The 20,954-nt window shown below is 46.2% G+C and overlaps 2 protein-coding genes across 2 annotated transcripts; one reads left to right on the forward strand and one right to left on the reverse strand.

The window, feature by feature from the left end:
* Positions 1-262: 262 nt before the first annotated feature.
* uba5 (ubiquitin-like modifier activating enzyme 5) lies at positions 263-5,006 on the forward strand. The gene is made up of 12 exons (XM_027007231.2): positions 263-525; positions 632-677; positions 766-855; positions 1,056-1,165; positions 1,583-1,669; positions 1,795-1,879; positions 2,282-2,386; positions 2,802-2,929; positions 3,260-3,395; positions 3,572-3,647; positions 4,071-4,180; positions 4,269-5,006. The coding sequence occupies exons 1-12, from the start codon at positions 374-376 to the stop codon at positions 4,347-4,349; spliced, it is 1,206 nt and encodes a 401-aa protein (XP_026863032.2). The 5' UTR covers positions 263-373; the 3' UTR covers positions 4,350-5,006.
* nphp3 (nephronophthisis 3) lies at positions 4,996-20,013 on the reverse strand. Its single transcript, XM_035530768.1, has 27 exons — positions 18,968-20,013; positions 18,652-18,777; positions 18,315-18,465; positions 17,860-18,012; positions 17,607-17,737; positions 17,240-17,400; positions 16,967-17,147; positions 16,735-16,809; positions 16,333-16,488; positions 13,412-13,515; positions 12,837-12,951; positions 12,413-12,556; positions 12,188-12,285; positions 11,993-12,095; positions 11,814-11,893; positions 11,602-11,740; positions 11,239-11,403; positions 10,913-11,007; positions 10,622-10,744; positions 10,081-10,270; positions 9,493-9,734; positions 9,333-9,408; positions 8,976-9,103; positions 8,239-8,479; positions 7,596-7,721; positions 7,082-7,197; positions 4,996-6,994 (listed from the first exon to the last, which is right to left on the reverse strand). The coding sequence occupies exons 1-27, from the start codon at positions 19,403-19,405 to the stop codon at positions 6,826-6,828; spliced, it is 4,026 nt and encodes a 1,341-aa protein (XP_035386661.1). The 5' UTR covers positions 19,406-20,013; the 3' UTR covers positions 4,996-6,825.
* Between the last annotated feature and the right edge of the window lie 941 nt (positions 20,014-20,954).

A 20,954-nucleotide genomic window follows, 5' to 3' on the forward strand; every position in this document is an offset into this window, starting at 1 on the left:
TATTATGATCATCATTATTATTGATGATGATATTTATTCTACATAATAAAATAATTATAGCTAGATAATAATTATTATTGTTATTTTATTTACAAAATATATAATTATAAATAAATAAATAAATAGCAATAATAATTATTATTATTATTATTGATGATGATGTTATTATATTTTATTTTAGGAGTTAGCTAGTTATTTCAAGGCACTAACTGCTAACGAGACCTTGGTTTCTACACGGACACGTTATTGTGAGACACCGTGTTCCAGCTGGTTACAGAAGTGCAGACGTGTACATTCATTTAGCAAAGGTGTGTTTATAAGATCAGCTGTATCTTCATATTTGTCGTGCAGAACGTACCGGTGCCTATTTAAAATGTCCACGGTCGAGGAACTAAAGCTGCGCGTCCGTGAGTTAGAAAATGAACTTATAAAATGCAAACAGAAAACAGATCCTGAAACCCCAGCGCATGTAAGAACCAAGATCGAAGAAATGAGCGCCGAGGTGGTGGACTCCAACCCGTACAGGTGCGCGGCTGTCCCGCAGCTTGTTCTGCAGACACGATTCATTTTACTGTAGTAGTGAATAAACTATCCGGAATCTGACTTTGATATGCCGTTTATTTTCTTGTAGCCGACTGATGGCGTTGAAAAGAATGGGTATAGTCAAGAGCTACGAGGTACGCCGCTTGTGCTGAATATAAAGTCAGCCCTCAGGAGACCTCGTGGCCTCTTTATCTAATCGACTTTCCCATGTTTCGTCTCTAGAAAATCCGCTCGTTTACTGTTGCGGTGGTCGGAGTAGGAGGCGTCGGGAGCGTCACTGCGGAAATGCTCACAAGATGTGGCATCGGTAAGGTAATGCCACCCTTCTGTAACATAGCCAGCCTTCTACCTCCTGCACCCGCCCCATCTGTTTAGTTTGGTATAAGCAGGGTTAGCACCTGTAATCTCTTTGTAATGTTTATCACTGAAGTGAAGGTAGTATTAGAAGCAGAGCTCTGCAGTGATGTGTGGATCGGCCTTTTCTGCTGTGTCTGTGGTTTCTTGCTATGCAGTTGCTGCTGTTTGACTATGACAAGGTGGAGCTGGCCAACATGAACCGCCTCTTCTTCCAACCACATCAAGCTGGGCTTAGCAAAGTTGAGGCAGCAGAACACACACTCAGGTGTGCGAGGAGGTTTTATCCAAAGCAACTTATAATTATGACCCAGTATGCCCTGAGCAATTGAGGCTTAAGGGTCTTGCTCAGGGGCCCAACAGTGGCAACTTGGTAGTGGTGGGTCTTCAACTTGAAGCAACCTTCAGATTACTAGTCAAGTACCTTAACCACTGAGCTATGACTACCCCTCACTTTAAGACTGAAAAGAGTGTTTGTTTTTTAGTGCTCTTTTAATGGTTAACCAATTGTGATCAAAACAGTCACATGCATTGCTTGGAGAAAAGAAAGGTCTGAGATTTAGTAGTAAAGTCATTGTTCGGATTTAGTGCTTTTATCGTATGTAACTGAAGTTAAGTGAGGATCACATTATAAAGATGATACTTTTTATACCGAGCTCCATCACTGCTCATATTTGACCTGCAGGTGCATCAATCCAGATGTTGTATTTGAGACACACAATTATAACATCACCACTATGGACAACTTCACACATTTCATGGACCGTATCAGGTGGGTGCTTTGTCCATAAGCTAGCTGGCAGCATGGGTAATACAAGTTAAGTTCTTCTCAGCATGCTTTGTCATTTGTGGTGTGATAGTTACTTATATTTGTACTTTGTGTGAGAATGTTTTCAGTAATGGTGGACTTGAAGAGGGAAAGCCAGTGGACCTGCTTTTGAGTTGTGTGGATAATTTCGAGGCTCGAATGGCTATTAACACAGTGGGTATTTGATCACAACATGTTTATTACTGCTTTTTCAGACAGAGCTTGGTCTTGGTTTATTTACATTAGAGAAGACACGTGAGCAGTTAACTGCACTTTCACGATGATGTTCCGCAGTGATATTTAAAGTTGGTTCTCTTTCAAGCAGTCCAGTCATCATTTACATTCATGGCATTTACCTGATGCTTTTATCCAAACCGACTTACTATTATGACTGAGTACAACTTGAGCAATTGAGGGTTATGGGTCTTGCTCAGGGGCCCAACAGTGGCAACTTGGCAGTGGTGGGGCTTGAACCAGCAACCTTACAAGTCAAGTACCTTAACCACTGAGCTATGCACCATCATGTCTCATGATGTGTCAGTAAACAGCAAATGAGAGGTTTTTTTTCTGTTTTAGGCTTGTAATGAGTTGGGTCAGGTCTGGATGGAGTCTGGAGTCAGTGAAAATGCCGTGTCTGGACACATCCAGCTCATTAACCCAGGAGAGACGGCTTGCTTCGCTGTACGCACACGTATTCCAACCCACACACACTACAGAAGCCCCTCCCCCTTCCCCCCTCACCTGACTCAGCACAGGAAGTACTGAATAATCAGCTGTTGAGTTGAATCAGGTGTGTAGGGTTTGGGCGAATGTAGATATGTACAGGACTGTGTTTGAGAACATCTGCGCTAATAACGAACATGTTGGGTTCAGACCTCGCCTTATATTAAGCACTGTTTTCTACAAGGAGGTCTGAGGCAGTAGTGCTTGCCTGGAACAAAACTTGCAGCCTTGTTTTATGGAATTCTAGAACATTCTGAATGGCTGGCAGCTCGTAGTTTCACCAACCACTCACGATGGTGGCGTAATCATATCTGAGTCATGCCAGCGTCAGTCTAGAGCATGTCGGGCTTCATGTCCAGTTTTTGTCTGGCAGTGCGCCCCTCCCCTGGTAGTGGCCACCAACATCGATGAGAAGACGCTGAAGAAGGATGGAGTCTGTGCTGCCAGTCTGCCCACCACCATGGGCGTGGTTGCTGGGATCCTTGTGCAGAATGTCCTAAAGTAAGCTAGTCACAACCCACACAGCCCTGAGTCCTAGTGCTCCTCACTGGGTGACATCTGAACCTGAGCATGTTTCGTATGTCCAGTAATATTCATTAGTAGTTTTTATTGGATTTTTATTTATTTATTTCTTTTTGGAACAATACACTGATTAATCTTTTTTAAACCTTCACTCTCATAGCCAAAGTATCTGCTCATAAATATAAAAGATTATATAAACATTATAAACAGGGCCCTGGACAGTCACTTCCTTCCCGTTTGTCCAGTGCTTTCCTTTCTACGGGCATGCGTGGTTGGGTCATGTTAAAGTGCACTAATGCGGTTCTGCAGGTACCTGCTGGGCTTTGGAACGGTTAGCTATTACCTGGGCTACAACGCCATGGAGGACTTCTTCCCCAGCATGACCATGAAGGCAAACGCCCAGTGCAGCGACATGCACTGCAGGAGACAGCAGGAGGAGCACAAGGTGGGTCTCTCCCTCTCCCTGTCCAGTGTTTACTAGCATCTCACAGCTGCAAATCAAAACTGTAGCACTATATTCAGACACAAATGTTCCCTACGTGAAGTGCGAACCCCTGAAGCCCAACTGCTCTAGGCCGGGGTGCTCCGTACCCAATAGTGCTGACTTTTCTCTTTGAGCAGAAAAAAGCGACAGAGCACCCGAAACAGGAAGTAGTGAAGGAGGAGGAGGAAGTAGTGCATGAAGATAATGAGTGGGGTAGGTGAAGTGCCCACATGGAGGCTAGTGCTGGCTTTTTTTTTTTCTTAAATGGGATCTGGGTTTTTTGTGGTTGCAGCGGTTAATAGAATGAACTCTTGCCACTTTCTCACATGAAAGGGGTTTACAATTACCTGCACTTGGTCTTAGCGATAATTAAGGAGCATTTTGGTAAACACTTGGGTCTTTTTTTGGATCAGCAGTGGGCAGTAAACACTAAAACAGACAATTTTAATCCTTTTCAAAATCTTTGGCTTCAGATATCATGTACATATATCCTAAACTACAGAGAGACATTGCATTTTTCGAAATAGAAGTCAAGGTGATGTTAATATAATGACAGACTATAGCACACAACAGAAGATCGTGTTAAAAGTGTCGTCTGAGTGTTTGCCCTGCTGTGGGCCTACTGCACACCGCTAGGCATCGAGGTGGTAGACGAGGTGACAGAGGACGAACTGCAGGCTGCTTCAGGCCCAAAACCAGATTTACCAGAGGGCATAATTCCAATCTACACCATCCCCCCTGAGAAGGTACACAGCAACATGAATGTGGCCATCACACATTAGTCCTTGCCTTGATGCTCACATGTTGTGATTCTTGCCATGTGAACTTGAACAGGTCAGAGAGAGTCCAGAGGACATGGTAGAGGAGACGGAGCAGAGTCTCGAGGAGCTGATGGCTCAAATGAAGAAAATGTAGTGTCTCTCACCCACCCACCTTCTCAGAATGTCACATACAGGGGAAAAAACACTCCCACTCCATTTATAAGGTTCTATGAGACTAGGCCCCACATCACGTAACACTGTTTTCTTACACACAAGCGTGGAAATATTCATTCACAGCAAGAATGAACACCTGCTCAAGACCAACCTGACTGTTCCGGGTTTGGAGAGCCATGTTGATTTACCCAGGACTTGTCTGCCTTTTGGAATGGGATTCTAGATGTAAATTTAAAAAAAAAAAAAAAAAAAGTTTCACCCTGTTCATAGGTGTGTGTACATGTGACTGTACTCAACATAAAGGAACTTAATTTCCAAAATCACTTTACTGGTAAACTTAACAAGCTGGACATTTAGTTCTTTGTGCTTTTATTAGCTTAAAAATATTGACATTGTTCAATAAAATCTTTATTAATATTCATGATAACTGTATATAAATTGTAGCATTTGGGGGGCTGTCTTGTACAGTGGAGCCTGTGACGTGAGCATTGCAAAAACAACGACTATTGTTCAGTCCCTCTAGATATCTGCTACTCCATAGTGATCTGGATATATTAGTAGTGGTTCCCAAATTAGGAAAAATACTGTTCCTTAATGTTTATTTACACAATAACTGCCACAGCAAGTACACACAAGATAACTTTATTTGTTCCTTCATTGTATTTCTGTAATACTTATGTTAATATGGTGTACACATCATGCTGTACATTCTGGGTATAAAATGTGTAGAAATTTGCTTGCATAAGATGGTATAAATTGTTGTATTATTAACAGATGTCTTATAACAAATCTAATTTCACTAACAGCCGTATAAAACTCATCTTCATACATGTATACAAATAACATACTTCTTTTCTAAGTGTAAACAGATGTATTAGGACTGCACACAAGCTTCACATTAAGACCTGGCATGGGGGGCCAAACGCTTTCTCTCTAAGTATCAAAACATGGACGGCAGCGTGAACTCCACACGGTGCCCCCTAGTGCCTCTGCCTGACGCAGTAAAGGTTTGGCGTTGTTCAGAGTGCACTCGGTAGCAATCGCTGTGTAAGTCATACGGATAAAAACATTCTCAGTGTATTCTTCAGACATTATATATATGTCCACTATGCTTGCGCAGCTGAGGAAGGATGTTCTGTTTCTCTGGAGATTGTGTACTACAATTTTGAATCAATCTCTCTCCTGACTTCAAAACATACCAAATAATACAGATTTTATATACACACACACACACAGTATCAATCTACATTAATTGGTATGTTTTGAAGTCAGTGAACTTTGTAATTTCACCCTGAAGACTATTAATATTTAATGTAATACAAAACAGTGCTAAGCCTTTTCTCAAGTTGCAGCCTCCATAATCTCATATGGCTGGGGTATTATACTGAGTTGATCAGGCATTTTGACATCCTGAGCTGAGTGCGGATACGGGTTAATGTTTTCCTGAAGCAGCACAGCTGCAGACTGCGAATCTAGACTTGGGCTTAGTGCTGCAAACAGCGCGACGTTAGTGGGGTGAGCCGGCTAGTATAGGCTACGCTATGGCACCACGTTTAGGACACGCTGCAGGAATCCGCCGCTCTGAACAGGAGAATGTGGATGTGTCGCCAGAAAAACAAACAAAAGATCAAATTAACAGAAGCTCAGTATTTTGTTAATATTTAAGTTATATGTATAAGTAGAATTTGGGATCTAAAAGCTGCAACGTCTGAGAATCAGAATATAAAAATACATAATTATAATAAATGGCAGAACAAACCATAATTGGGGCTTCTGGAGATCACGTGTGGACCTCCGACTATCTGATCCAATAGATGATGTATGAACAATATAAAACAACAGGAGGTGTCACAAACCAAGCACACGTCTGACTGGCATTTACTGTGAACACACCGCACACACACTACAGAGAAGCGTTTTGGGGATGTAAAAGGTCATGATTCTCTTCAAAAGTGCAGCACATCTTCAGTGGAATCTCGATTAAATGGTTCTTAAAAAATAGTTTCATCATCCCCCCCAGTACCCAGTCATCTGTTTATCGTCCTCCTCCTAAAGCTCTTTTCACATTTATAGCCACGAGCCTTTGACTCAGGAGACCGCGGCACTGGAGGCCAGACAGCTGTAGTGTAGTTCTAAGGCAGGTTTACACTCACATTTAGATCCAATCCTACTGCTCACATGACACTGGAGACAGAAAGGGACCGTTGCTCTGGAACAAGGCTAACACCTTAAAAATACTGTTAATAAATACTGTAAAATAGTAGTGTTTACAGCAGGAAAAAAGACTGAAACATTCTGTTTCAGACCTCCAGCACCTGACAAATACTTCCAATACCAGAGAAAAATGGCTCCCTTATGCGTTTCAAAATTCAGTCCGTGCTTAATTGTAGAGGTGCACTTAGTGTGAAAGGATGACGCCTCGGTTAGAAGTCTGTTCACCAGCGCAGGGATCAGGGTCACCTACTATTGTGGGGTAGGAAGGCGGGGCTCTGCAGGCTGAAGGCGTCGCCGCTGGAGGAGTGACGGGAGGGGGCCTTCCCACACACCAGGGACGGCTCCGCCTCCTTGATCTCCATGGCTCGTTTATAGAGCTCGGCAGCTTTCTCGAAATCTCCTTCCTCGTAGCTGGACGAGGGAGTGGCACAATGAGATGGAGGTTGGGGAGAGAGAACAAGGTTTTGGCGAGTCGTTGAAGACGTGTCGGGAACAAACCTGAGAACTGCCAGGTTTTTCAGAGTCTCCCCAACTCGCGGGTGCTGCCGGCCCAGGCTGTCCTCATACACTCTGAGAGCTCGCTCATACAACGGCAGCGCGTCACTGTGTTTCTTCTGCGGTACACACACACAGACCACAAAACAGTCAACACTAAGGTCAGAAGCCGTCCGGTTCTTCAAAATAAGTGCCATAAATGGAAATTCAGTCGGGTTTTCTCAGGGCAAGATTGTGTGCCATATTAGCCACAGAATTCTTCCGTCCTCTTCTGAGCTGTGGGCAGGGAATGCACTCAATAAAAAAAAAGTAGTAACTCGGTAAAAAAAAAAGAAGAAAAAAAAAAAGTGGCATATAAAAAACAAATATTTGATAAAATCTGTGTCTTTTACAACTTTGCAGGCTAAAATGTTTGGCACTATATTAAAGAGAAGTGTAGCTCTGAAGTATTGGTCAAAGCGAACATCCTGGCTGGACCATGTCAGGTTGACAAAGGTGAGGAGGGGTGTGGCATTACCAGCTGGCAGTAGAGCACGGCGAGGTTCACCAGAGCTGTAGCCACACACGGGTGCTTGGGCCCAAAGCTCTTCTCTCGGATCTCTAGAGCCAGTTCGTACAAAGGCACCGCCTTCTCTAGCTTCCCCTGGAGCACACACACACGCGCACACACAAGCACATGCATGCACACGTACACGCACACGCAACACAATTATCAACTTGTTTGCTAAACCTTTGTATACTAAAATATAAGCTTAGCAGCAAAAAAAATATAGTCTAACTCATTTTCAAATGAAAGCCTAATTTTGTTTTAAAAGAGGGCAAACATTATGCCATATTTGTACCATATTTTTTATAACATGACAGAAAATTGCCATTCCAGAAGACAAGTGCGACATCTGCTCCTTGCTGGAATTTGTGCGGGATTGTTTCAGGACTAAATGGTGTATCGTTAAGGCACCTATTTGAGGCACCAGACTAAGCAATCATATCAAACATTAATATTTATTTTTATTTATCCCTCCAAACTAAAATCAAAGTCCTTTTGCCTCTTTAGTCAATGACCAGTTATGCCACCTTCACCCCCAACTCCCCAGGGAGTTCCCCAGCACATCAGCTAAGTGACGCGTAGCCCGTGCAAGGCCAGGTTGCAGCGCACTCACCCTGCGCTTGTACAGCATGGCCAGGTGTTTGAGCGTGTAGGCCAGCGAGGGGTGGTCGGGGGCTAGGGCGCGTGTGCGGAGATCCAGCGCCCGCTCATACAGGCGCTCGGCGTCCTCGTACTCGGCCCGCTCGCTGTGCAGTGCCGCCAGGTTGTTGAGCGACTGCCCGCACTCTGCGTGTTCGGCGCCCAGCACGCGCTGGCGCATCTCCAGAGAGCGTGTCAGGAACACCTTCGCCGCACTGGGGAGAGGGACAGACACACATGCACATATGCACGCGCACATACACATTACAGCGCAGTTTAGCATGAGACAACAACAGTCAAACAACAGGTTCAATAATCTGACCACACAGGTCTGCAGGACTAAACACAAAGCCAACGCAGAAGAGCAGACACGTCTCTCCCAGACACACCCACACTGAGCTTCCCATTGCAGGGCTCCTGACACCAGCCTGCCTGGGTAGTGTAGCGCAAATGATTTTAAAGGAACAGCAAACGTGGGCCATCTCTGTAACCTGCTGGGTTTGCCAGCCGTGCATGCGTTACCGAAGACCCGGGGGATTTGTGGAGGCTGTGTTTAAGATGTAGAAACTACCGGGCTGTTCTCAGGGACAGCCGTGCATGCGTTACGGAAGACCCGGGGGATTTGTGGAGGCTGTGTTTAAGATGTAGAAACAACCGGGTTGTTCTCAGGGACAGCAGCGGTATGGTGGGCAGGAGCGCGGATGCACTGACTCTAGGTTGTTCTGGAGGTAGTAGAGGACTCCCAGCTCGTTGAGAGTCTTGGCACAGTCAGCGGAGTCTTTACCAAGAGTCAGCTCTTCCAGCTGTAGTGCTCGCCGACGCAGGAGAGTGAATCCATACTATAAACACACACACACGATATAAATTAGACACATCTTTTTTATATTTGCATTTTAACTTAAACCTCAAACTCATACAACGGTCTAGTACTAATATAAGAATGAGCATGTCTATTAAGACATCCAAGTATGTACTCTATGTGCTGTACAGACACACATGGATTAGGAATGTTAATCTAAAGATATTTCATGTATGGTGCTGCGTGCGTGCGCGCGTGAAGCTCCTCACCATGTGACCTTTTTGCCGAGCCAGTTTCTGTTTCATCTTGACGGATCTCTTGCGGAGCTTCTCGGCTTGCTCATACCTGCGGATAGAAACATAACGAAACGGAATGAAGTGGAACCAAACCTCCAGGGCAGTGCCGGGTGGCGTGTGCCGCGTGCCCCACTTGTTCTGCTTCTGGTAGAGGAGCACCAGGGCGTCGAGGTGGCGGGCCACGCTGCCGTGCTCATGTCCGAATGCGTTCTCGCTGATCTCCAGCGCCTGCTTGTACAGCTGCTCTGCGTTGCCGAACTTCCTCCACAGCACATAGACGCCGGCCAGCTGGTGCAGCGACTGGGCCACGCTGGGGTGGTCAGGGTCCAAGGCTGTCTCTCGGATCTCCAGGGAGCGCTGCAGGGGGCCTACCGCCTGGGGAGGGGAAGGGGTGGTCAGACCAGGGCAGCGGGGACGGTAAAGTGGGCTGTGTGACCGTGACAGCAGCAGCGCGCGAGTGGCAGCATAGCAGAGGCAGCGCGTTAGTGGCAGCATAGCAGAGGCAGTGCGCGAGTGGCAGCATAGCAGAGGCAGCGCACGAGTGGCAGCATAGCAGAGGCCGCGCGAGTGGCAGCAGGAGCATGCGACCAGCAAGGTGGCAGCAAGTGATTTGGCAGTGTGGAAGAAGCAGCGGGAGACGTAAATGGCAGCGGGCAGGGTGTATGTGTGTGCGCGAGTGAGGGCGGGTTTGGTGTGTGTAAGGGGCAGCGGGCGGGCATACCTGGCTGAGCAGACCCAGGTCCTTGAGGAAACGCCCCAGCATCTCGTACAGGCTGGCCAGACGGCTCATGCTCTCCTCGCTCTCGCACTTGCGCTCGAAATCCTTCAGGGCATCAAAATATTCCGTCGCCATGGACACCTTGTCCTTCCCCACGAACTGCCAGTAGGCAAGTAGCTCGGAGAAACGACCCCTGCGAGTGCACAGTAACAGGCATCACACGTCCTCTCCCTGGTCACACGACCTGCACACACTTCCTCTAATGTGGCAGCGCAGGTTGCACGGAATTGTCATGGAGACTTGTTGAGCAGCACTTTGGGAAAGCGCCTTCTGTCAGCTGCGGGAAAGGAGTGTGTGTGTGTGTGTGTGTGTGTGTGGGTGTGTGTGTGTGTGTGTGTGTGTGTGTGTGGGTGTGGGTGTGTGTGGGTGTGTGTGTGGGTGTGTGTGTGTGGGTGGGTGGGTGTGTGTGGGTGGGTGTGTGGGTGTGGGTGGGTGTGTGGGTGTGGGTGTGTGTGTGTGTGTGGGTGGGGACTGAAAGTCACACCTCTTGTAAAGATTCTGTGAGACAAACAGGTTAAGCAGACTGAGCTGTAGTTTACTCCGGTCATCCTGCTGCTGCAGTAACCATGGCAACTCATCGGCGACACGCCATGTCACTCTGTTCTCACTGAGATCACACACACACACACACACACACACACACACACACACACACACAGTTGCAGGTGTGGACAAATGGCCGGTGCTTTATTTTATAAATGCACACACACATTTTAGAAAGCTGTGTGTGTGTTCTCAAAAAGACAACAAGAAAAGGCTTTAATGAAGCACTGACCTCAGCAGGTGGCTGAAATAGCTAATCAGCTTCTGTCTGTAGACGGAACAGGACCTACCGCCCTGCAGAAACTCTTGCATCACGGCCTCACACGCCTACACGCACACATGCGCGCACACACACACACACACACACACACACACACACACACACACACACACACACACACACACACACACACACACCCCTTTTAAACATTTTTGTTTCTTTCTGCTGAAGATGTGAAAAAAGACAAAGCAAAACAAAATAAAAATATCCACCAATCACCATTCCAAAATTAAATATGCACACACACTCACACACACTCACACTTAAAGGCAACAGACCTGTTGGTGGCAGAAGCGTACGAGTCCACAGGAGAATGAGACGAGGAGCAGCCAGCGCAGGGAGCAGAGCAGAGAGGAGAGGGCGGGGAAGCTCAGCTCCGGGAACATCTCCAATGCCTCCGATTCGCTCACGCCATTATGACTGGCGCACACCAGGCCCAATAACTGCAGGGGGAATTCCACATACAGAGGCTCAGTCAGACCAACAGTAACTTGCACGAGAACAAAGTCAAACACAGACGAACAGAAGAAACAAAAACTGACTCTGAAAAACTTTAACTTGTAAAAAAGCGATTTGGACTGAACACGAGTATTTTCCCAACGTCCTTATAACAGGGTCAAAGGTTGAAGACGGGAGCTCACCTCTTTCATGACGTGCCTTTCTCTGTCGGTGTTGAGTGCGTCTAGCGCCACCTTCAGGCTGAGTCTGTACAACGCCACCGTGTCCTGGCACGTGGAGGCCTGCTGTAGGCTCCTCTCCAAGGAGCAGGTGGACCTGGAGCTGAGACACAGTAGCGGGTGAAGGGTGGGTGGAACACGCAGGCCGATCAAACCACGAACATGCGAGAACTCACTAGGTGAGGAGTCTGGCCAGCACAGAGACATAGAGGGCACTGTGGGACGGCGAGCAGCACTGCCGTTCCACTTTCATCTCCTGCGGCAGAGTTCAAGTTCAGAGTTCTCGCAGCGGGCGAACTGAAAGTACGACACTGAAAAAGAACATACTGATACGTTTTAACTCACACGCACGCACCTGGTCTTTTGTGAGTTTGGCGTTAGTGTTCACACACTCTGTGTGGATGACACTTCTCACTTCTCTGGGGTTGAGTGGTTCCAGGTGCAGTGTGGGCCACAGCCTATAGAAGAAACAAGAAAAACAATGCTGTGTGTGTGTGTGTGTGTGTGTGTGTGTGTGTGTGTGTGTGTGTGTGTAATTGTGTGTAAATACCTCCATGCCTGCGGGCATGTCTCCACATTGACTGACACCAGCACTCTGACGTTGGGAGGAAGAGGGTCAATCAGCCACTTCATATGTCGCTCAGCATTCTGGGATATAGACAATAAAAACTTTTTGTTGTTGTTGTTGTTTTAGTACTAGAGCCAGTACTAATGTTTACATCTGAACAGGTGAAAGCCCTCAGCCAAGTAAAGACACTTTTTTGATGGGAGTTACCTGGATTTGGTCGATGGAGTCGATGACGATGACAATGTTGCCATGGTGACGTGCTGACAGCCTCTCCAGCCAACGGGGGAACTCCTCCAGAATCTTGCAGGGGTCCGTGGGCAGGCCCGACATTGAGCAGAAGTGCTGCAGGAGCTGGAGGGGATGATATACAACCACCCGTCAGTGTGTTCAGTCTGGCTATGGGCTCTTTGTTGGGGCTTGAGGACGGGCCAGTCCATGGCACGTCCTCATGTCCTCCACAGCCAGCTAGCAAAACAGACTTGCCTCCTCTAACACGATACTCATCACAGAAGGTTGCTTAGTTCAACATATTATTAACAAGCTCCTATAAAACAGGCTTAATAAGCTGAGACATAACAATAGCGGAGCCGTTTTAGTGCTGCGGTGAGATGCGGGTTGAGAGGTTAAAGACCTTCACAGTGAGGCGTTTGATGATGAGGACGGGTTCTGCGCTGGCCGAGAGGGCAGGGCCCACAAAGTGATAGAAGATCAGGGTGCTGGGGGAGTGCTTGTGTTGCAGTTCCATCCTGAGACATTGAGGACAAGAGAAGGCGTTATATAGACCAGCCAGACTAGCTGAGTCTCCCACACCAATACTGAAGTGGCTACTAGGACTAAACATAATGGACTAAACATAATGGACTATTTATTAGCTGGGCCACCCAAGGAGGATCAGTTCTACTGAGTCTTGGTCCTCCCAAGGTTTGTTCCTTAATCCGCCCAGGGAGTTTCCCTCACCACTGGCTTGCTCATTAGGGATCTGGATCCAGTCATTTGTAAAGCTGCTTTGTAACAATTTGTGTTGCAAAAAAGCGCTGTATAAATAAATTTCCCTTGGTGCTAGGCCACACTGCTGGAGAAGAAGGATTTTGAGCTAAGATAAGATGAGATAAACGAGCTAAAGACAAAGCACCAGGTGCGTTCTCTCCCCTGGGCCTTTGGGAATGGTTATGGCAGCAGGGTTTCGTGTGGGGAAGTGAACAATACCATTTAGCAAGCAGGAGAGATTTGCCTGAGCCTGGACCTCCTGAAACCAGGAGAGGAGGAGTGGGAGGAGGGGCAGCCACCATGTCGTTCAGGCTGTCGACATACTACAGACAGAGAGAGAGAGAGAGAGGGAGAGACAGAGACAGTGAGAGAGACAGAGAGACAGTGAGAGAGAGACAGAGACAGAGACAGAGAAAATCAAAGAAAAAATACTGAACACTGGACACTCTTCATCAAATACTATATTGAATTACTTTTTTACAGTGTCTCTCATTTTAAATGACCATCCCTTTCAGTTAGTGTGTGGAACAAGCCAAGGTTTGAGCTCATCAGGCTTTGGCTTAAAGTCTTTAAATAACGATTTTAAAAGTTGCATCAAAGACCTTGATATCATAATCCTACAGGAGGCGTGGTGTCAGGCTGACATGGTCACTCACTGTCCCACAGAATATAGAGACGTTATACTATCATCCCAAAAGATGACCCCAGGAGGATTAATAGTCTGATACAAATCAAATTTACATCAATATATAGACATTCTTAAAAAAGAGAAATACTATATTAGGCTCAAAATCACAAGCACTGTAGTCTCTTCACAGAGGGATATATTCCTCTGTGCCAGCTACATCCCTACCTCAGAGTTCCCAAACTACTCTGAATACATCGTGTTTTCAGAGATGGAGACACACGTGGGCTGTTTCCAGGTCCAGGGAAATGCCAGAATGCCAGAACAGGAACACAACCTGACTTCACCCACACAGGAAAAGATCTGTCCTCTATTAATAAATTACCCTGTATTAATAACAATTCTTTTTGCTGGGTCTGTACATCGTCAATGGCAGGACACCAGGGGACTCCTTAGGAAGACACATGCTTTGCTCACCTCTTGGGAATAGTACCGTAGTTTATGTAAAAACAGATTTAGACCCTTTCTCTCTCAGTGCATTCAATGTTAAACCACTAACCCCTCTGTCTGATCACAGCCAAATGACTGTGTTCATTAGCAGGACAGAGAGTAACACTGCACTCACATAGCCCAGTAAGATGTACTACATTAGGAGACCATACAGAAAGGCCTAAAACAGCACAGAAGAGTTCCAGAGAGAAATCAGTACTGTGGAAGTTCAACTAAATTTTAGATGCCTTTCTGGACACCACATATGTTCACAGTAAAGGAGCAGGCAATCTGGCAGAATAAAATCTAAATATAATCTCTGAAAAGACATCAGCAAAAGCAAAATTAAAACTTAAGCGTGCATCAAAATCCAAACCTAAAAAAAGATGATCATTGGTTTGAACAAGAATGTCACTTAACCTGGAAGGAACTTAGGAAATGATCAAATCAAAAGAACAGAGATCCCAACAACACCCACCTACACCTTCACTACTGTGCACAAATGTACACTCAGAACCAAAAAAAAGCAAAATACACTGTCAACTCACACTGAGGAGTCGGTCAAAACAAACCTTAAAAAAAGAGACCATGAAGAACTGGTAATACAGAATGGGGACATTTGAACAAACCATTTCCAAAGTCTCTTCTAGGAAAGCAGAGTCGAATGCAAATCTTCAACAAAATCATATAAACAAAAGGAGCTATAATTGGCTGTTAAAGACAGACATTCATAACCCATTAGACCTCTGAATTACTGAGCAGGATCGTAAGGAGGAAATTGATAAATAAGTCGTCACAAATAAAAAGCAAAATATTTGCATTCTTTATAGACTTTAAAAAGGCATTTGATTGCAAGGTATAATTTACAGACTCATAGAAAGTGGTGTAGGGGGTAAAACATATGATCTCATTAAGACCACGTACGCAGGAAACAGGGTGGAATAAAAACCGGACAGATTTCGAACAGAACAGATTTCCTCTTAGGAACGTGGAGTGAGACAAGGCTCAACACTTTTAACATCTGTATTAATGAATTGGCAAAAGCACTAGAAGAGTCTCCAGCTCCTGGTCTCACACTGCATGACTCAGAGATTCAACTCCTGCTGTATGCAGACAAGTTGGTTCTGTTGTCCAACACTGCACAGGGGCCACAGCAGGACATGGACCTGCTGGAGCAGAACTGACACCACAAACACAGTACTGACACCACAAATACACATGCAGGGCAGAATTAGATAGATCTCTATTAATATTAAAGATACAAAAAAAGCCAACAAATTCAGGACACATTTACAACACAGCGAGTCCCACTCATATCCTTCAAAAGTGCTGCAGCACTAAGAGATGAGCAAAGAGAACAGCCCCCTCACAGACCCAGCGAGCACCGCCTGGACATGGAGACCGGCAGACAAACAGTCCTGGCTACAGAACAGACACTGTGCCAGCAGTGGCAGGATTAGAAGATCCACACAGAGCTGCACTTTGTAACTGAATGCACAAAATTTAACTAGATTAGAACTAAATTCTTTACCAAAACTAGTCACATATTTAAAATTAATCACATATTCCCACATATCTCCCTGATGAGAAGCTGCTGTATGTTCTTGGTGAACATAGAGTTTAGCACACTGGCAGCACTGGACGTTTATTATTATTAATTATTATTATTATTATTATTGGTAATAGGAGTATTGTTGTAGTTATGTTATAACTGACAGCGCTGTACGTTCACTCGTGCCACAGTCTGAGGGACTTTGAGTGACCATGTCAGACACCTGAGATACAGGAAATTATATTATTATTATTATTATTGGTAATAGGAGTATTGTTTTTATGGTTATATTATTATTATTATTATTATTATTATTATTAATGTTATTGTTAGCAGTTGTAGTAATGTTGTGGTCTTTTGTTTACCATGTTAATTTCTTCATCAAAGCTTTGTCAATACAAATGTGAATATTTATCACCAACCCAGACGTGTTGAGTGAAATGAGAGTAAAATGAGGAAAGGAGGAGGGAGAACCTTCTGGAAGCTGACATGTGCAGCAGCGCTGCAGGTGTGTTGGTAAGCCTCAGTCTGCTCCTGGTCATCGTGAAGGTCCCAGAGAACATCTCCCGAGTCGAGGTCCTCCCTCTCCTCCGCCGGACCACTGTCCTCCTGCTCCAACCCCAGGAGCTCCTCCAGAGAGAGAGAGCGAGAGAGAGAGCGAGTAAAGAAAGAAAGAAAGAAAGAAAGATGGAATACTAAAATTACAAAAGGTGCAAACACACAGTAAAGGCATGTATAGTGCATCGTACTGGTCGGCCCTTCAGCGCACACTGGACAAGCTCAGTGAAGCCGTGCTTACACATGCCCATCACTGGGTGTTTCCCATTGCAGTTCATTGAATCAGTGTAAAGAAAACATGCGTGCTGTTTCATGTACCTGTTTTATAATCTTCTCTAGCTGAGCATAGACGAGCGCGGCTCCTTCCTCTGCAGAGCCTGCGTGGTCCACCACCTGCACACAGACCTGTGTCCTTTACCACACGCTCTCCTCACATACAAGCTCTCAGTGGACAAAGACTTCCACCACAGCGCCTCCGCAACCACCGGCTGGACGCCGCGTTTGGTCCGTAAGGCGAAACGCTTTTTCAAAACTGGGTGGACAGTCCTACCTTGACCTTCGCGCCCTTGTCTGCCTTGTTAACCCTCTCCAGCAACTCTCTGGCAGCAGGACTGAGGGAGGAAGATGTCCTGTCCGACTCGCCCTTCCCCTGCTCGGTTCTCAGATACAGCAGCAGAGGGCGAGCATCGGGAGTCCTCACAAACGCCTCGTCCACATCTTCAACCAAACAGCTATCGGGCCAGAGAGACAAGTTAGCATATAACACAGTAGTGTGTGTGTGTGTGTGTGTGTGTGTGTGTGTGTGTGTGTGCGCGCAACTGACCTGGACACCGAGGACTTAAGCAGCAGCACACACACAGAGCTCCTCTCAATCTCCACCTTGCGTTCTTCGACGTACAGAGCAGCCTTCTCCTCAGGGAAACACACGTTCAGGTAGAAATGTCCCAAACCCTCACAAAAGCGTCTCAGCCCGGGGGAATGAGTCTGTGGGACAGGACGAGAATGTAGGTCACACAGAGAATGGAGTTGTGCGCACCGCATTACGGTGTGTCTAACCATAGTTTGACAACAAAATGTTGTGACTGGTTACTGCAGAAAAGGGTAGGAGTAAAATTAGCATAGGGATAGGGGAAATTTAGAGCAAGACTAGGGTCATTTTAACATTTTTTATTACATATGTGTGTGTGTACCTGTATAAAGGCATGGAGCTCTGCTCTGGTCTCTTGGGTGTAGATGAGGTAACAGCGGACTGTATTACTCCATAAGGCCTGAGACACATGAGAGACCTGGAGCAGGCTGGCTACTGCTGCATCCCAATCATCTGCATATCACACATACACACACACACACACACACAATGACATTATGCCGATCTAGCACTTTGAAATCCCAGACCTTTAAGCAGGTTTAGCGCTTTAGTTTAGTTTAGTTTAGTGCACTTGCCTCTGCTGACATTGGCGAATGGCCCCTCTACGTCAATGAGACTGTGAGCAAACTCGGGCCCCCTGTGAGACTGCTGCAGTTGCATCATGCTACCCATAGAGGGCTCACTACCCAGAACACCTCCACTCCAATACTCGCACTGAGTCCCTGCGGCTAGACACAGAGAGAACAGGGTAAGGAGCAGGAGAAATACAAAAACCAAAATAAAGAGTAACAGGTCAAAATCTTCATTTCACTGAACAGAGAAGCAGAGAAAGAACAAGAGAATTAATTTTTGTTCTTTAGCCAAAAAAATGACCAATCTGGTCGGCTTGGCTTGAAATACCTTGCTTCGGGTCTCATGGAAGGCAAGCATCGAGACATTTGTATGTTGGACCCTAACCTACTGTACTGGCCAGAATACATTCTATGAGTAAATGACAAAGCAGCTCCATGTGACGAGGTTAAGCTCTCACTCGTGATGCTCGTGTGGTTGTCGTCTGAGTCAGAGTCGGCGGGATCATACAGCTGGATGCCCTGAGCCTGGAGCTGCTGCAGTTTGGACTCCAGGTCCCGTTTGGCCCTTAGCAGGTCCTGGATCTCCTTCTCCTTGGTCTCGCGGAAGATCTGCTGACGGGACAGGAGACAGGGGAAATGGAGGAAGGCGTGGGATTGGAGATGCGCATGGGGCGGCTGAAAGTGAAAGTCGTTCGCAACGAAACAACCTCGCTAAAAACAACCTTGTGCTGAAAAGGGAAAGAAAAATGATGAAAAATGAAGTAAGCATTTTCTGGGGGGGGGGGGCGTTCACACCTTAAACTGCCGTCTCACTTTGTCTCTGTCATGTTCAAAGGTGGCAGCTCTCTCCATGGCTTGGTACTTAGCCTCCAGAACACTCTCCTTCTCCCGGAGAATCTTCTGATAAGTCTTCTGCAAAGCCTGCCCATAAGAGACACGATGCATTTACCTCCTGAACTGCACAGAATTTTTTTTACAAATAAGCACCCAAACACTCCTTTTTAAGATTGAGATGTTACCTGCAGACGATGACAAACCTGTGGGAGAAAGCCGTGAGTCAAGGTTTCCACGTAACTGTACCATCGGGTTCCTGTTCCCGTGCTGGCCTCACCTGCAGCTCCGCGCGCAGCCGCCTGTTCTCTTCGTCCAGCTTGGCTTCCTTCTTCTGCATGGATGCGATCTCGTTGCTCTTGCTGACGCGGAAGATCTCGTACTCCTTCCTCAGGCGCTCGTACTCGGCGGCGCACTCGAGCTCCACGGAGCCCGTGGACTTGAAGCTGGCGCCGATGGCGCGCGGGCCCCGGCGGAAGGAGCCGCGCAGGAGGCGCGCCTTGGGCCTCACCTCCACCGGTATCTCGCAGGCTTCTCCGCCCTCGCCTCCGTACGCGTCCTCGATCACGTCCCCGGGGCTCACCATGGAAGAGGCCGTGCCCATGGCGGCGGCGGCGGCGGCGAGCGCGCACCCGCGCACGTTTGGAGATGGAGGTGGAGACGCAACAGAAAGCTGAAATTCAAACCTTTCCTCCTTCCACAACCACAAACACGTCATTCACAAACGCCTGGACTCTGTTTAGAGAGGCGTGTGTCCTTTGCTCTTGCAGACTTCACATGTATCCCCCAGGGTGGGTTTAGCGTTACATATCAGAGGAAGTTCCCTTTCCCTGCTGCCCTGGCAGAGGCTGATCGGGTGTTAAAAGTTAGATTAAGGGCTGTCACGGATCTTACTGGCGGCGTTTTTAGTTGGACTCACTAACGTTAGCTGCCGTTAGCTAAGCTGACCTGCGCCACCCGAGCAGGACTTTCTAGCTCGTGGCGACGCGACACGACACGACGACGTGCTACTTCAAACACCGACTGTGGGATCCAGATTACTACCTGGCTCACGTTTCCGAAACGCGCCGTGGCGAAAAGTTGTGTGTGGGCGCAAAGCTAGAAAAGTAAACAAACGGGACGCCTCAAGTCTTCCTCAAGCTTCTTCCAGAGATACCCGGGCAACTAGACACGCCTCCCGCCACGGGGGCCGTCGGCGGACAAAAATGGTACAGAAGTCGACGGCGCCTTCCGCGGATGGAAAGGAGATTCGGTCACTTTCGGTGGACGTCGTGCGCAACGAAGACGCGGGCGGTTTTGGAGAAGTCACGCACGCGCGCGCGCGCGCACACACACACACACACACGTGCGGGTTTAAATGTATGGAACTTCTCATCAAGTCATAAAGAGCTGTGTTCACGAACAAGGCAATGGCGATGTATAAAAGGAGATGATCCTTGTTTATCATCTTATATACATCTTACATATATCTCCAACATTCCAACTTGAATGGCCACCAGAATTTCAATGGTACTGATGTCTGTTCTATGGTTGCCAAGAAAGCCCTTAAAGGCCCTGGATTGGCATTTGTTTAACTCTTTTTTTTTGTTTGTTTGTTTGCTTTTGTTTTTTGTTAATTTTATTAGTTTTATTGAGATCTCAAATTATTTCTTTCATTATCACGGTATAAAAACAATGTTTTCTCATGATAATGAGAAGGTATCCAAAATACAAAACATTATTTTCTTAAAATAATGACATAATTAATGTGGTAGCCTATAATCTATGATCAACAAATATGAATAACATGTCCTAAGAAAATACTGTAAAGTGCAATTTGATACTTTTTGTTGCCTTTTTATATAATGCACTCTGGTACTTTTAAGACACACAACACGTTATGTAGAAATGGTGTTAGCAGCGTTGTTGATTGTAAAGTTCCTGTAATGTACCATGTAACCATTCGAAACAGGAATGTTCACAAGCTGTTGATTATTCTCTGAAATGTTTGTTGGATTTTCCCAGTGCTGATTATGAAATCGCAGCTGAACTGTTACTGTATTTCTTTTGTGTTCTTTCATCTTCCCTGCTAAACAGGTGCTTATTCTGTGAAAGGAATAAAAAATAATAGGCTTCTTGAGGAAATATTTCATCTTTTAGAAATACAAATGCATAAATCCCCCAAACATTACCCCATTAAGAACAAAGCATTACTCCATTAAGAAAAATATATTTCTCCATTAAGAACATATTTCATTATATAAGATCTTAGGCCTAGTCCTCATCAG

Source organism: Electrophorus electricus, chromosome 10 (assembly GCF_013358815.1).
Source record: "Electrophorus electricus isolate fEleEle1 chromosome 10, fEleEle1.pri, whole genome shotgun sequence".
Taxonomy (NCBI): domain Eukaryota; kingdom Metazoa; phylum Chordata; class Actinopteri; order Gymnotiformes; family Gymnotidae; genus Electrophorus; species Electrophorus electricus.

Excerpts from the sequence above, each read along its gene's own strand:
- uba5 (XM_027007231.2), top strand. The coding sequence starts at position 374 with ATGTCCACGGTCGAGGAACTAAAGCTGCGCGTCCGTGAGTTAGAAAAT. Across the intron at positions 856-1,055 it reads CAAGATGTGGCATCGGTAAG|TTGCTGCTGTTTGACTATGA; the intron begins GTAATGCCACCC and ends CTTGCTATGCAG. Across the intron at positions 1,880-2,281 it reads CTCGAATGGCTATTAACACA|GCTTGTAATGAGTTGGGTCA; the intron begins GTGGGTATTTGA and ends TTTCTGTTTTAG.
- nphp3 (XM_035530768.1), bottom strand. The coding sequence starts at position 19,405 with ATGACGTGTTTGTGGTTGTGGAAGGAGGAAAGGTTTGAATTTCAGCTT. Across the intron at positions 17,401-17,606 it reads AGCTCCATGCCTTTATACAG|ACTCATTCCCCCGGGCTGAG; the intron begins GTACACACACAC and ends CCTGTCCCACAG. Across the intron at positions 12,952-13,411 it reads TCTCTCCTGCTTGCTAAATG|GATGGAACTGCAACACAAGC; the intron begins GTATTGTTCACT and ends TCAATGTCTCAG.